Source organism: Colletes latitarsis, chromosome 14 (assembly GCF_051014445.1).
Source record: "Colletes latitarsis isolate SP2378_abdomen chromosome 14, iyColLati1, whole genome shotgun sequence".
NCBI lineage: Eukaryota > Metazoa > Arthropoda > Insecta > Hymenoptera > Colletidae > Colletes > Colletes latitarsis.
In genome coordinates, this window is record NC_135147.1 from 24,307,955 (window position 1) to 24,323,236 (window position 15,282).

General features: G+C 27.8%; 5 protein-coding genes across 7 annotated transcripts; 2 read left to right on the top strand and 3 right to left on the bottom strand.

Moving 5' to 3' along the window:
* Positions 1 to 1,231: 1,231 nt before the first annotated feature.
* Positions 1,232 to 8,679, bottom strand: LOC143349996 (uncharacterized). Of its 2 annotated transcripts, none has more exons than XM_076781727.1 (3): positions 8,585 to 8,679; positions 4,587 to 4,725; positions 1,232 to 4,386 (listed from the first exon to the last, which is right to left on the bottom strand). In XM_076781727.1, the coding sequence occupies exons 2-3, from the start codon at positions 4,713 to 4,715 to the stop codon at positions 1,960 to 1,962; spliced, it is 2,556 nt and encodes an 851-aa protein (XP_076637842.1). In that variant the 5' UTR covers positions 4,716 to 4,725; positions 8,585 to 8,679; the 3' UTR covers positions 1,232 to 1,959. The 2 variants fall into 2 exon arrangements, with proteins under 2 accessions (XP_076637842.1, XP_076637841.1); XM_076781726.1 differs by lacking the exon at positions 8,585 to 8,679 and adding an exon at positions 4,864 to 5,000.
* Grip75 (gamma-tubulin complex component 4) lies at positions 5,512 to 8,352 on the top strand. Of its 2 annotated transcripts, XM_076781729.1 has the most exons (9): positions 5,512 to 5,652; positions 5,733 to 5,871; positions 5,982 to 6,166; positions 6,233 to 6,327; positions 6,399 to 6,706; positions 6,777 to 7,247; positions 7,314 to 7,491; positions 7,567 to 7,789; positions 7,893 to 8,351. In XM_076781729.1, the coding sequence occupies exons 1-9, from the start codon at positions 5,584 to 5,586 to the stop codon at positions 8,139 to 8,141; spliced, it is 1,917 nt and encodes a 638-aa protein (XP_076637844.1). In that variant the 5' UTR covers positions 5,512 to 5,583; the 3' UTR covers positions 8,142 to 8,351. The 2 variants fall into 2 exon arrangements, with proteins under 2 accessions (XP_076637844.1, XP_076637843.1); XM_076781728.1 differs by having other exon boundaries at positions 5,982 to 6,327; positions 7,893 to 8,352.
* Positions 8,358 to 10,227, bottom strand: LOC143350006 (osteoclast-stimulating factor 1-like). Its single transcript, XM_076781741.1, has 5 exons — positions 9,690 to 10,227; positions 9,445 to 9,491; positions 9,246 to 9,363; positions 8,941 to 9,152; positions 8,358 to 8,876 (listed from the first exon to the last, which is right to left on the bottom strand). Exons 1-5 carry the CDS (start codon positions 9,739 to 9,741, stop codon positions 8,646 to 8,648), a joined length of 660 nt encoding a protein of 219 aa, XP_076637856.1. The 5' UTR covers positions 9,742 to 10,227; the 3' UTR covers positions 8,358 to 8,645.
* Positions 10,228 to 10,360: 133 nt separating this feature from the next.
* On the bottom strand, positions 10,361 to 11,916 carry Use1 (Vesicle transport protein Use1). Its single transcript, XM_076781740.1, has 5 exons — positions 11,493 to 11,916; positions 11,324 to 11,373; positions 10,978 to 11,216; positions 10,587 to 10,913; positions 10,361 to 10,466 (listed from the first exon to the last, which is right to left on the bottom strand). Exons 1-5 carry the CDS (start codon positions 11,592 to 11,594, stop codon positions 10,426 to 10,428), a joined length of 759 nt encoding a protein of 252 aa, XP_076637855.1. The 5' UTR covers positions 11,595 to 11,916; the 3' UTR covers positions 10,361 to 10,425.
* Positions 11,917 to 11,952: 36 nt separating this feature from the next.
* On the top strand, positions 11,953 to 15,101 carry Snx1 (sorting nexin 1). Its single transcript, XM_076781733.1, has 7 exons — positions 11,953 to 12,462; positions 12,649 to 12,900; positions 12,973 to 13,219; positions 13,289 to 13,453; positions 13,527 to 13,648; positions 13,731 to 14,030; positions 14,100 to 15,101. Exons 1-7 carry the CDS (start codon positions 12,361 to 12,363, stop codon positions 14,445 to 14,447), a joined length of 1,536 nt encoding a protein of 511 aa, XP_076637848.1. The 5' UTR covers positions 11,953 to 12,360; the 3' UTR covers positions 14,448 to 15,101.
* Positions 15,102 to 15,282: the final 181 nt, after the last annotated feature.

The following is a 15,282-nucleotide window of genomic DNA, read 5'->3' on the forward strand; positions in this document are numbered from 1 at the left end:
TGTACGAAAATCATATGCTAGTGTTGGTGAATATGTATTCGCGGAAAAGCTATGTATTCTATACGTGTGAATCGCTCGCTTCCTTCAGCCAATGAACGGGGTTGGCTTGCGTCTCTGCGATCGTAGCACGACATTATTCCTCCGCAAAAATTGTTTAAGCGAATAACTATTTAAGAAATTCAAAGTTTCAGGAAATTTCATTTCGAAGATCTTTCAAAATTCATGTCGTTTCGTTTGGGCATATTTCTCAAGCAAAAAAATGCATTGTTACGGCAAAAGAGCGAAATGAATATTGACTTGCTCGAACGTTTTCAGATATTACTCCGCGCAAAAGTAGTTCCTCCATGTGTTATTTTTGTTGATTTTCCAAAAAATCAAAAAGTTTTTTAAGATTTTTAGAACTAAGAAAATGTGCTAAATGTAATTCTCATGTGTTTATCGAAGATATTTACTTTCCTATAGTAAAAAATTAGATGTTCTGTTATGCGTAATTGTGAATATAAGTTAGCAGTACACAGCTGGTAAATGCAACCACCTGATTTTTGCAAGACAGCGCCGCGTCGGACGTTGAGGCGCAACCATTTAAATTTTGACATTTGTCCTGGTTGCACGTGCACCGTGACGATACCTACATACGAGAACTACGCGCACAAGCACTATTAACAATTGACACATATACATATTATTTAATTATTTCACTAAGGTAAAATAATTACATTAATTCGGATTTAGAGTTCAAGAATCGTTTTAGTATTTACACTATAAAAATAAAGAGGCAAATGTTTATATAAACCTGAATACGTCAAATTTAATAAATTAAACTATGAAAATGATATCTGATGAGAAAACAAAAAGTAATTTGTATTATTGAATAATATTACTCGACAATTTGTTATTATAAAACAAATAAAGAGTATATAAGTACTTCTTGTTTTTATTACAAATTCTCTTCAACAGTTTGTACATAATGATCAGAATTATATATATATTTTATATAATACAATAAGAAAAATTACAATAATTACATACGTATTTTATAAATTAGATAATTCATTGTATAATATATTGCCTAATTTAATAGAAATGCAATGTAAATGTATGTACTTACATTACTGGGAAAACCATATTTTTATATTTTAAATACGCCTACTTAACATTAATATAAAGTAATTGTAAAAAAACATTTTAAAAGTCAGCATTTAGAATGATGTAAATGAAATAGAACATAACATGCATAGTTTACAACAGTTTATTTTTAACTTTATACGTATATATTTAAACTCACTTTTTAGTAGATTTCTGTAGATACAAAAATATCTTTTCATTAAGCAGAATGTAGTAATACAAAAAAATTGTATTTCTACAAAACTTTATAAAATCCTAATATTAAAATATTTAATACGAGAATGGTATCATTACATAAATTCAAACATTTATATGTTATTCATCGCGTATTTTTACAGAGTAAATTATTGAAAACGAACTTTGAACAAAATTTTCCGGAAGGAAATTTAAGACAAGAACAGCATAATGCATTATAAATTGATATTTAATTATCGTTTAAAAAAAACAATGCTTTCCAAATTGGAGATATTAATTTTTAAATCTATACATTTACTTTGTTATAAGTTTTAAACTAAGTAACATTTCTGAAAAATAAACATTTGTTTAACCAGGGTATTAACGAAACAATCAAATAACCAAATTAGCCATCATGAGTCTGTTCAAACTTTAATTAAAACACTCTTGAATTAATTGAATAGTATGATGATTAAAAACTTGATGTAATCAAAAACTTTTTAGTATAAAATTAATATAATAAATAGATTTGTGTAAATAAACAGGGTCTTAATAACTTCTGCTCAGGTCTTAATCATTGCATTTTAGTTCAAATAGTTCTATTTAAGCTATTTGATCAAATTTTCACTATGTTTGTTTGAAGATTGTGTATCTTTTAAACTATGTCTCTTCAAATTTTATGCTTCTCAATTTCTTTAATTTTTCTCCAAGATGTTTATTTAAATGAATTCTAATTTCTTGTTGGTTGTTACATTTTTTCCCACATTCAGGACATTCAGGATCTCCTTCTCCGTGTTCACGTTTTCGATGTTTAGATCTATAATTGTAAGTAGAAAATGATTCACCACAGTCTGGACATTGATATGGTTGTTCACCTGTATGTTTTCTGCGATGATGATCTCTAGAATCTTTTCTTCTAAAACTCATATTACAATACTCACAAACAAATGGTTTTTTTCCTGTGTGTAAGAGTACATGATTGTATAAAGATTTCGTATCGTTAAATCCCTTTTCACATTGTGCGCATTTATAGCGTCTTTCACCATTATGTTTACTCTTTATGTGGTTTACTAAAAGTTGTTTAACTCTATAAGTAGCATTACATACATCACACTGATAAAGAGGATCTATTCTTCCTTCATGTACTCTTTCTTTATGTGCTTTTAAAGACATTTGATGTTTAAATTTTTCATGACATTCCACACATTCATACCAAGGCTTTTGTTTTGTCAAAATTGGATCCTGGTTACTTATTTCATGAACTTCTATCATATGATACTTCAACATACGATATGTTGGAAAATCTTCCAAGCAAATCGGACATGTAAATAATTGTGGTAATGTAACATTCTTATCGTTTTTCCAATGCTTTTCTAAATGTTCATTCATATTTTGTTTTTTACTAAATGACTTATTACATACATTACAAACATACTTGTTATGAGAAAAATGAATCTTTCTATGAAGTTTTAAAGCATTTGTAGTTCTACATCGTTGACCACAGACATCACATTGATATGGTCTTTCACCTGTATGAATTCGATGGTGTTCCTTTAATCTGGCCTTTAACTGAAAGGATTTACCACATAATTCGCAAATATGAGGTCTTGCTCCTTTGTGAACAAAAAGATAATGCTCGTATAAAGAATTTTCTGCTCTAAAGTCTTTTCCACAAGTACTACAAACAAATTCGTTCATATTTTCATTGTGTCTCATTTCATGAAATTCTAGTCTTTCTTTTCGTACAAAGTGCTTTGGACATTTAGAGCAATGGTATTGTCGAGGAGAAATTACTTTTGTCTCATTTCCATCTACCATCAAAGAAAGTGTAGAATCTTCACAAGTAGCACATGTAACTAAGTCATTAATGGCATCCGTATCTAAATCGGAGATTAATTTTCCACAAAGATTACAGTTTACAGAAATTTTATCTTCTTTTGTTATTGCTATAGCCTTTTCTATAACATCTTTACTAATAGTACCATCGCTAGAACCAACTTGTATCTGTTTTACACCAGAATGCTTATAATCCTTTTGATGACTATTCAATCTAGATCGTTTTGTGAATAATTTTCCACATTCTATGCAAATAAAACGTTGCAAACTTTTATGTGTATGAAAATAATGATCCCATAATAAATTTTCACTACTTGCTTTTTTGTTGCATACTGTACATTCATACTTATATATTTTATTTAATTTGTGTCTTTCCATGTGAAACTCATATTTTAAATGTGAAAGATAACGTGCTCCACAAAGTTTACATACATATTTCAAGCAAGATTTATACATATCGTTTTCTTCCTGCACATCATCCTCTCCAAATATATTTTGTGATTCAGTTGTATATGTATCTTTTTCACTTTTAGAGTCAATTTCGCTATCTAAACAATAAGTATTATCAGTTTCAGGTTCAATTTTTATTAATGGATCTGTAGAATCATAACCACAGTTAAATGAACTCTCATCGGGTACATATGATGTTTCTTCTAACTTTGGTACCTTTGATGAACTAACAGAATCATCATAAAAATTACATTGTTTAAGTTTTCTTTTTATTTTTTTTTGTACTACAGTTTCTGAGTTTTCTTTTCCAGATAATATATCAACATAATTTATAACTTCTTCCTCAGACAATGCAAGACCTGCTTGATTAGTTATACTTTCAACATCTTCTGTGTTTGTTGCTCTATTTCCATCTTTTGGATGTATATTATTCTTTTTAACATCACTGAAAATTATTACATTTTCATGTACTTGTATATTCTTTTCTTTTACAATATGATTCTTCTCAGAATGATCTACCATAGCTAATGAGATTTGGAAGGTATAATCACAGCCTTGCGGATTACTGACTAATAAAATCATTAAATCTACATTACAGTTTGGACACGTATATACAGCATCGTTATGAACTTTTGAAAAATTTGTTATTTCTCTAGATAAATCAAAAAAGGATTTTATTTGTGATGCATTTTCTAATGTTTTAGAATGTTCTGCTACATCTTGAATAAATTTGTAATAAAGAATAATTTTGTCATAACATGACAAACATATGTGTTTTGAACCACTATCATCTATAGATATCTGAAACAGTCAAAGTAATAGTAATTTTTAAAGCTTTTTATAAGCATTACTTGTGACTATATAATTTTTGTATGCATTTTCTTATATAAAACAAAAAAAAGTTTATCACATTCCAATTTAATAACTGTTTCCTTTAAATAAAACTTATACAAAATAGAAAATAACTAGTACTTCTATTTCTATTAAATATTTTAACGTACTGAGATTGGTAAAATTTCTTTTATTTTATGTATTAAATTGGCTGATTCTTCAAAAATGTCTTTGCATTTTCCCTCCACAAGATTTTCACCACATAAACGACATATCAATGTATCCTTTAGTACATCCATAATTGAATCTCTGCAAAGTTTATTAATAAAGAAAAATTTATATAATATAGGCTAATATTGTTTTTATTATTTGTTTACATTGATACATTGTTAAATAACTATTTTAAGTTTATTCCGATCATATTATATTTTACTATATTGTACTTACACATAATTTTAACAATTTATTTCTTTGAGGTTATTGTATTTATACATTAGAATAACAACAAATGTAGATTATCTACATTAATTAAAATATACATTTTTTAATATAAATAAATAACACATATCTGATTTGAATTTTTTTGAAACGATTTAAAAATCATTTACAAATGGAAGAATATTTTATTAACCTCAACTTTATGTTCCATAATACTTGAATGTGCAAGCTAAATACTACCAATATCTACAATAGCAACATAGTATATTTGCACAATTTTTATTTGTCGAGTGACATTTGCTTAAATCATGTATTCGAATTCTATCGCGTTTTAAATCAGCCTTGTATAAACCAATAAATACACGTTATCGAGCAAAAGTAGCTTACATGAAAAGATGGACTTTAAGTTAATTTCGTATGGTGAGTATATTATATGAAGAAAATAAAAGCATGCTGTAAGATGTCTTTGTATTAAAAATTAATTTTTGAATGAAGTGTTTAATAAGAACAAGAAATGGACAAACAAAAAGTATACATTTTTTTTATTTATAATTGTTATAATTCTTTGTTGTCACCTTTATATACGAAAAAAATTAAATTTTAACAATTTTAACAATATGATTGCAGGTTATCCAGTTACGTTCTGTATTCCACTATCATTTCTGTTTGTATGCAACAGAATTTAACGTGAAAGAGTAATTACTCATTATATTGAAAGATATTTGCAAAATGTTGCACGAGGTGTTATTGTCACTGTGGGGATGTTCAACTAGTGTTTCAGAAATATTAGAGACAGATGTAAGGTTAAAATTCTATTTTATTGATAGTTTAATCCATAGTGTATCTTTTTTTTTTATTTATATGTTTCAAATTCTTAGACTGTAAACCTTGAAAAATATTTACATCCTGGGGAACGTGCATTACTTAAAAAGATATTGGAAATAGTTGACAAGTGCAATGTTATTAGGAACTTTATCCAAGAATATACTGCATCAGATATTTCAAGATTCACTGATGGTACAAAAATTCTTTATAGATTCTATTAAAATGAATAATTATATTTTATTCTTTTATCAGATTCTAATCATTTAATATTAATTTACATATTATTTGATTACAAAATGTAGTTCAAGGTCTATATATACAAGCTCTCTGTGAAGGAATGGATCAAGCTTTAGAACCATTTCGCAATGAGATTGTTGATTTAGAAAATGTGGTTCTTAATGACAGTTATACTCCACTTTCATTAATTCTTTGTCGTGTCCAAAAGTATATATGTCTATTTTCTGTTTTAAATTTTGTCATAAAAGAGGTTAGTATATTATGTACATTGTTAGTAAATAATATAAATGTAATTTATGTTTACATGTTATTTCAGATTCGTACACAAAAAATTCATGGTTGTAAACTATTACAATGTTTACATCAAAATATGCATATTGGTATTCCTGAAATAAAATCAGCTTTAGAAAAGTGAGTGGTTTCTATTATTACTTTATGTTATTGTTATATTATCCAGTTTTAATTAATTTGTTATTATTTAGGATGATTTACTGTGTCCATACAGTTTTCTATAAACAAATGACAAGTTGGCTTTTATATGGTCATTTAGAAGATATGTACAATGAGTTCTTTATTAAAAAAACATCCGAAGAACAAACCAGTTTGATATTAGCAGATAATAAAAATAATGTTGTAGAGGCAATGAATGCTAAGTTTAACTCAGATATGTGGGATTACAATGTCCAAGTTGATATGCTTCCTTCTTACATTAGGCCATCACTGGCAACCAAAATTTTGACTATAGGACAAACTATTATAATGTTTGGAAATGATCCAAGACAAAAGAAAGGTAAGTTACAAGTGGAAAATTGTAAACTTTGTGATATAGAAGTTCTACAGATTGTTGCACTTGCTTACAGACTTTGCCATAGAGAATCAAACTGAAACTTCCATATGGGGGGACAAGGAATATGAATATTTCCTTAAACTTCAAAATCTTCAAAAAGAACCTGTATTCAATATAATTGAATTTGAACGTACAATCGATGAATTCAAACAATGTATAACTGAACTTTTATGGCGAGTTGCTGTTGAAGAAGCACAACTTGTGCAACAACTTAAATTAGTAAAAGATTTTTTTCTTATGGGACGGGGTGATTTATTCCTTGAATTTATTAGACTTACTGCTCATGTACTAAATAAGCCCCCAACGAATCATACGTCTAGAGATATCAATTTAGCTTTTCAAATAGCACTTAGAAAAATGCATTTGAATGATGAAAATGCTATGGATAGCTTTAATTTTATAATACCAGTCCCGACAAAAGAAACTGAAGATGCTGAAATAGAAAGTACAGAGTTTACCGATAAAGAACGCGAAGATCCTATTGGTAAGATTTTTTTAAATAAACGAAAATTTCAACAATATGTAATTAATGTTTATCAAATAAATGTAGAAAAACGTGGATGGGGCATGATCATTCTGAAGTACAAAGTCATATGGCCATTACACTTATTATTTAGTCCAGCCGCTTTAAACGATTATAACACATTGTTTCGATTTTTACTAAGGGTTAAGAAAACACAAATTGATTTATGGAATCTGTGGAGTGAACATATGTATAAAAAAAAGATGTAAGGCATAGTTATGATACTTTGTATGTAAACAAACTAACATTCATTCAACATTGATAACTTTTTTTATTTTAGCGATATTGGTGTAATTCAACTAAGAAATAACTTAATTTTTATTATTGATAATTTGCAATACTACTTACAAGTAGATGTATTAGAAAGCCAGTATACTATCATGGAAACAAATATGAAAAATACTCGAAATTTTGAAGATGTACAAAAAGCACACTCTATTTTTTTAGCTAATGTTATGTCACAAACATTTCTATTAGGAAGTTCAACTGAACGAAAAAATCCTGTATGTTATAATTTAATTAATTTGTATTTTCATACTAAATAGATCGTACTACATACTACATTAATTATATAAATTCATTTATTTACTAAATATTTTTTAATAGGTAAATAAACTAATAAAACTTTTGCTACGACTTTGCGACGATTTTATCTTACAAGCATCAATGTGGGAAGTTGGTAACTTAATTTTAACAGAAAAAGAAGAACTTGGAACATTGTCTGATACTCTTGAAAGTTTAATGAGTTGGCTGACTAAAACATTGCACAGAGTACATGCACAACCTAGCGGAGAACATTTAGCTCAATTATTATTGAGATTGGATTTTAATAGATGGTTCAGCAGAAAAATGTAAATAAGACTTATGTTGTTTTAAATATTCTATGTATGAGGCTAATGTGGAAACACACACAGTGTATGTATGATGGCTATTTTATTTCAAAATCAATTTTCCTTCTCGTACTTATCTGTTAAATATACTTTCAATTTATTTTTCTATATTCATTAATATATATTTGTAATGAAGTAAATAACTAGTTTCTAAAGACAGCATATAAACAGTATTAAAATATTTTTGTATATTTTATAAACCAATGTTTATTTATTGAAAATAAATTTTCATTTAATACGATTATGAATATTTTGTTATTATTTATTTTTACTTAAATAAATAGTAAAAAACAATATTCACTATATATAAATATATAAAATATTAATTTAATTATAAATGATTTGTAATAAAAACTTCTGATTTTAAATACCTATTTAACTATTGCATTATAAATTATCTTTAATTACCTATAATACTATTTGGTCGTAATAATCACAATCCATAAGTTGAAGGAAAATATGTATCATCTTAATCACTGTCATCATTATAATCATCATCTGTATAGCCATAAGTTTTGTCATAATGGCGTTGACTTAATTGTATTATATTTTTAATTGAGAGATCAGATGATAATTGTTCAGCAACTAAATTATCATTATTTTTTATTGTTGGATTTGCACCATGTTGCAATAATAGATTTACTATATCTACATGCCCCCGACTTGCTGCCACATGCAATGGTGTTTCGCCCATTTTATTCTGTAGTAAGAAATGTACAGAAAGAGAAAATACTACAAAGATTGCAATACTGTAGTCTACTTACTTGAGCATTAACTATAGGATTTGATACATTTAAGAGTTCCTTTACACAATCTAAATGACCAGCACGTGCAGCCCAATACAGTGAAGTATTACCCATTGCATCTAAACTTGTACCCAAAACTCCTTGCTTTATGTATTCCTTCAACAATGAAAGATTTCCCCGCCTTGCAGCATCATGTAATGGTAATTCAATTTCTTCAGTTTGTTCTTCAACTATGTACAATTTTATTTTTTTTCTTCAATTTATTTGTGAATATTGCGAATGATAAACTTATGTTGCATATCTGAATCTGAATCTGAACTGACCATAATTGGCAGGTACAAGACCATCTTGATCTCCACACTTTGCTTTCCACCAATTTGGCTCAATATTTTTATCATAAACATAAAGAAGTTCACCTTCATCAAAGGATATTTCATCTGCCTACAAAATGTCAAATGAATTAATAAAAATATTGCATGCATTTCTAAAATGCGTATTTTGCTAATAAACACATATGCTCACATTTTGTGCTGTGTATTTATATAATGCTCGCACAACTTTGACCTTACCTTAGGGGGAAAAAAACAAATATTCATTTATTACTTAACAATTGAGTGTAACAAGTAAAAAGAAAAGGTATAGGAATTTCATAGATATTATTTTGACAGTCACTACTTATTGGTTATAACATATAATTACTTTGTACCAAATAATTGTAATAATTACAGATAAAATTAAATATGCTATTTTTATTTTTCATTATTTACCAGGTTTCCAAATAATTTTGGGTGGTACAGGTGTTTGCGCGGACATATTCATCAAAGAATAGATATAGAAAGTATAACTTTCTGCTTAGAGATAGATAAAATGATACACTAACATCCAGACCAGATTTGGCATAACTGAGTGCATCGACGTCGACACTACTAACGACGAACTTCCTTAGCATCTAAATTGACCCCCGCAACCGAAAATAATTTTTCCAGAAAGATTTGAAATATTTTAATTTTCGCCGAAAAATTTGCCTACTTATTGGAATTTCTTTCTCGAAAGTGCGTAGAATTTCGGGGGTATGTCTATTAACCAAAAATTTTTCACCGAAAATTCCTTATAATTTGTCTGCAGTAAATATTGTTTTAATTCATTCATAACATATACTTGTATTTAATACTTATATTAAATTCATTTAACAGCCAGTTTCGAGGGACAAGATCAAATAAGGATTTTTACTTTAATAAAAAAAATTATTGTTTGTATTCATCTTGATAGCCATGCTTATAATAATAATAATAACGAAGTGTATATACTATTGCAATCAGGAATGTCCAATATAAATTACAAAGTTTGTGAGTCCTTTTCCCAGTCTGTTTTCAGCAGCATGATTAAGAATGCCATCTTAAATGTATGTTCAGTATTATATAAACATGATGGAACCACATCCATGAACAGAAACGAATTATATTTTTATAGATATATACAACATATTTACATGTGTATTAAAACCTACATCCTTTTTTTCGCAAACTTCATAAATAATACCATATCTGTAAAACAAAACATGAAAATAATCTTTATTTGTGTATTAGAAGAAAGGTAGTCTGCAAACAGGGAAATAAAGTTTTAAAATGCTATATATTAAATTAATGCATTAGTTTAATACTTACTGAAAAATACAACTAAAACAAATGCTATCATCACCCACATCCAACATCGCCACTGCGATGAAGTATGTTCTTGCAGTTTTAATGATTCTGTTTTTAATTTAGCAGTATTAACATCAGTTAATTTATCAGATTTCTCAAGTAAACCAATATCTTTTTTTATAATAGCATTTACTGCTAATGCATGTTCCTTCATGCTGCTAGTCATTGAAAGCATATTCTCTGCAATTTTTTCCTGAATATTTCTATTATATTTTAAAAGTGCATCTAAATCATCATCTTGCATATTTGTAGTAGATAACCTTTGTCTTATACCATCATCCAATGATCCTTTAAAAAAATACATTTATATTAAATTTGTTGCTATTTCTCAAACAATGTAACATTTACTTACCCTTATCAGTGTGAAACAGTTCTGCACGTAATTCTCGATTATATTTTGCTGAAGTTTTTTGATGTATTTGTGTTGTTATATTTGGGCCTAATGAATCATTAAATGTTGTAGAACTTTTTGGTAACATTTGTACTGCTACTACTCTATCCACTGGATTTATAAGTTTTGTTGTATTTACTAGTCCCTTTAAAAAATCTATTCGTGTAACATAGCTCGTCAAAGTATCCTTGGATGGTTTGCTACAAAATAATGATTTCATATTACAACTTTAATTAGATGTTGTAAAATAAATTGATATGTAAATTTTTTCATCAACTACTACAGTATAATAAGATACAGAAATTACTTGGGTAATGTTTGTAGTTGCTTTATCATCTCATCCAAAGCAAGGATATACTGAAACAATTAATACATTTACTTAAAATAAATTACTTTGATTATTTTATCATAAATATAATGTATTTAGTCATATCTATGACAAAATGAATATACGTTGAATTTTCAATTTTCCGAACCTTTTCAAGTTTCCAATCCTTATGAAGATCATCTTTTGCCATTAATTCACATCTTGTTAAAAGTCGTCTGGTATTAATTTCTTCTCTGGACATTAAATTCATTTTTCAAAATTTCCAAAAGCTAGCCTGAATTTTGTATAAATAAGTACATAAATACATATCACTTATCTAACACTTAATATTAAGTGTATAATATTAAGCAATCACAAATTAGTAATAAAACATTATATATCATGTTTTCCATATGTTCATTTAAAATTGATCATACAGAAAATTTATTATTGTGATATGGATTTCCTAGGGAAATATGTGTATATATTTGTATTACCGGTTTAATATTACTACTATACTTATTCAAAATAATATTAAGCAATTTGTATGTTTCACATTATTAATATTTAAGGATAATTGCTACAATCTATTATGAGCAACCTGTGTTTTCAAATGCATACTTTTGTAAAATGTATATTAAGAAATCAAAATGATATATTCTCTTCAAGATTTTTTGAATATACCGCTAAGATTTCATCACTAGACGATAATAATTTACTGTAAACGAAACAGTATTTATTCTATATACGAAATACATTTTTTTACTCAATCACGACTAACTGACTGTACCAGTAGACGCCTTTTGCTATTATGAATAGTATAATTGCGACTTTGATGTATGTGTGACGTATCCTGTAAATGTAGAAATTCTACGTTACGCGTGGAATGTGTAAGGAAATTTAATTGGGAAGTTTGTAACGCGCTAATACAGATACTGTGCAAAATACGATAGCCGTAGATAGCAATTGACGTTGGCATTCATCATTTGGGGGGCCGATCCCAGTACATTTCTACGTGGATTGACAGAATCGCTAAGATGGCTGATATTAAAGAATCTCCGCCGCTCTTTGACACTAATGAAACCAAAATCAACGATATGGATGATGATGACGAGGATATTTTCGCATCAGCGGTACAGGTAATTTTTATATTGTTATCAGAGATCTGTATAAAAATTCTGTAACTTAAACACCATTTGTTGCGATTCATTTGTTTCTGTAATGATTGTAGTATTGTGTTGATTAAAAAATGAATTTAAATAGATACTTGTTTTATATTTATTTCAAAATTCTTTAGAGTAAAATTTAATATTATTTAAATGTAGGATCAAAGTCAATTGGAAGATTCACCTCCTTATAATGGGATATCAACAATTCAAGCAGAATTACCAAAATTGACATTAAGAGATGCACCGGAAGAGAATTCATTTTCATCTGTATCAAGTCCTGCACCGGGACCTTTGAGTCCACCATTGGGACCAATGAGTAGCGATATAGGTGATCTCCATGATGTTCCCATAAACGATAATGCAGATGTACTATCAACAAATATTATACAGACTCAATCAGTAGATGTGGTACATTTTAAATTATTAAATATTATTTATAAAGTATTCAGAAATATATAATGTTATAATGTATATTTCCAGGTATCAACAGACTCATCTGATGTTTTTCTTAAAATCACAGTAACTTCTCCACAAAAAATAGGAGATGGCATGGGTGCTTATGTTGCTTATAAAGTTGAAACAAAAACAAATATGCCAATATTTAGAAAGAGAAATTTTAGTGTTATTAGGCGTTTTAGTGATTTCCTTGGTCTTCATGATAAATTGACAGACAAGTACCTTAGAAATGGCAGAATAATTCCTCCTGCACCTGAAAAGAGTGTTATTGGTATTGACATAAATTTATTATTTTTTTTTATACTATTCAATAGAGTACATAAAGTAATTATATAATTAGGAACAACGAAGATTAAAATGTCTGGTGATAAGAGTCAGGAACAAAATTCCAGTTCTACAGAATTTCTTGAAAAACGTAGAGCAGCGCTTGAACGATTCTTAAATAGAACTGCTGCTCATCCAGTGCTTAGTATTGATCCTGACTTTAGGGAATTTTTGGAAGCTGGTAAATCATAATATTAAACAAAACATTTTTTTAAGTACAATTATGTCAATAAATTTATGTACTTTTTATACAGATATGGAATTACCTAAAGCTACTAATACATCTGCACTTAGTGGTAAAGGAGTAATGAGACTCTTTAATAAAGTTGGAGAAACTGTTAATAAGATAACATACAAAATGGATGAAACCGACAAAGTAAAATTCAAAAAAATTTAGTTTCATATAATGTTTGTTACACTAGAATTAAGATAATATTTTTTATTCATTTATATTATAGTGGTTTGAAGAGAAGACGTCACAAATTGATTCTCTTGATGTACAGTTACGCGCATTACATTCTGCTGTTGACACTTTAACTAATCAGAGAAGAGAGTTAGCAACATGTACTGGTGCATCTGCAAGGTCCATTGCTGTTCTTGGTCATGGTGAACCGGGAGCATCTCTGGGAAGGGCATTAGCTCAACTGGCTGAGACTTTAGAAAAAGTAGAAGTGATCAGAAGAGCACAAAGTAATAGTGACCTTTATCAATTTGGAGAAATGTTAAGAGATTATGTTGCACTTATTGGAGCAATAAAGGTTAGTAGTCAACTTACATTTAATGCTTGTATTGCATCAATTAGAAGTGATATTATTCAATTCATTTAGGATGTATTCCATGAACGAGTAAAAGTTTTTCAAAATTGGCAACATGCTCAAATGATGTTAACCAAAAAGCGAGAGCAGAAAGCAAGACTGGAACAGTCTAGTAGAATTGATAAAACAAGTCAAGCTGCAAATGAAGTTATAGAATGGGAAGCTAAAGTTGATAGAGGACAAGAAGAATTTGACAATATATCAAAAATGATTAAAAAAGAAATTGAACGGTTTGAATTAGTAAGAGTGGAAGACTTTAAGAAGCAATTAACAGAATATTTGGAATCTATGTTACAATACCAAAACCAACTTATTAAATATTGGGAGAGCTTTTTGCCCGAAGCCCGAGCAGTCGCATGAACATTCCTAAAGTAATAATGAAACTTTTTTTTAATATAACAATAAGAAAAATTACGAAGAAAAATCATTTTCATGCATGTTTTTTAAGTAAATTTTTGAATGATAAATAATACTTTCGAGATGCGTTTATTTATCAACTTGCAGTACGATATAATAATAGAATAATATTGTATGTGAGTAATCAGAAATTTCATGAACATTAATTTCGGAATGCTGCCAATGCTTTTACGAATTTGAAAGCAATAAATCATATGGCGTATTTTATTCAAATTTTTGGCATTCATTTTATGCCACTTTTCTCTCAGTACATCATGCGTTTATCGTCTTCTTACTATTAGCCTATGTTAGAAGTATATAACGCATAACACGGTTTGTTAAAAAATGTTATATATGATAATAAAAATTGATTAAGATTGTATAAATAGAAAGCATTAAATATCTATTTGTTGAAACGAAGTCTAATTATATAATTAACATTATTAAGTAAATTTATGATTTCCATATTAATTTTTAGAATATTAAATAAGTATTTCAATTATATTTTTATTCAACACAATATGATTAATATTACATATTTCTATAGAAATGTGGAATGAAGATATATTTTTTTACGTGTTAAAAAATCATTTTAAATTACAATAAAATCAACTCTACACAAACATCTATCCTTATTTTATTTATTAAATATACTGTACTAGATGTAGTAAACTGTTATTAAAGATATACACGAAATTCTTTTTTCTATACTTTGGTATGTAAGGTAACAATTGTTATATTTTTGGTGGATGGAAGTGATAACTACCTAATTTTGTTTAAATGTATAAATTATTTAAAA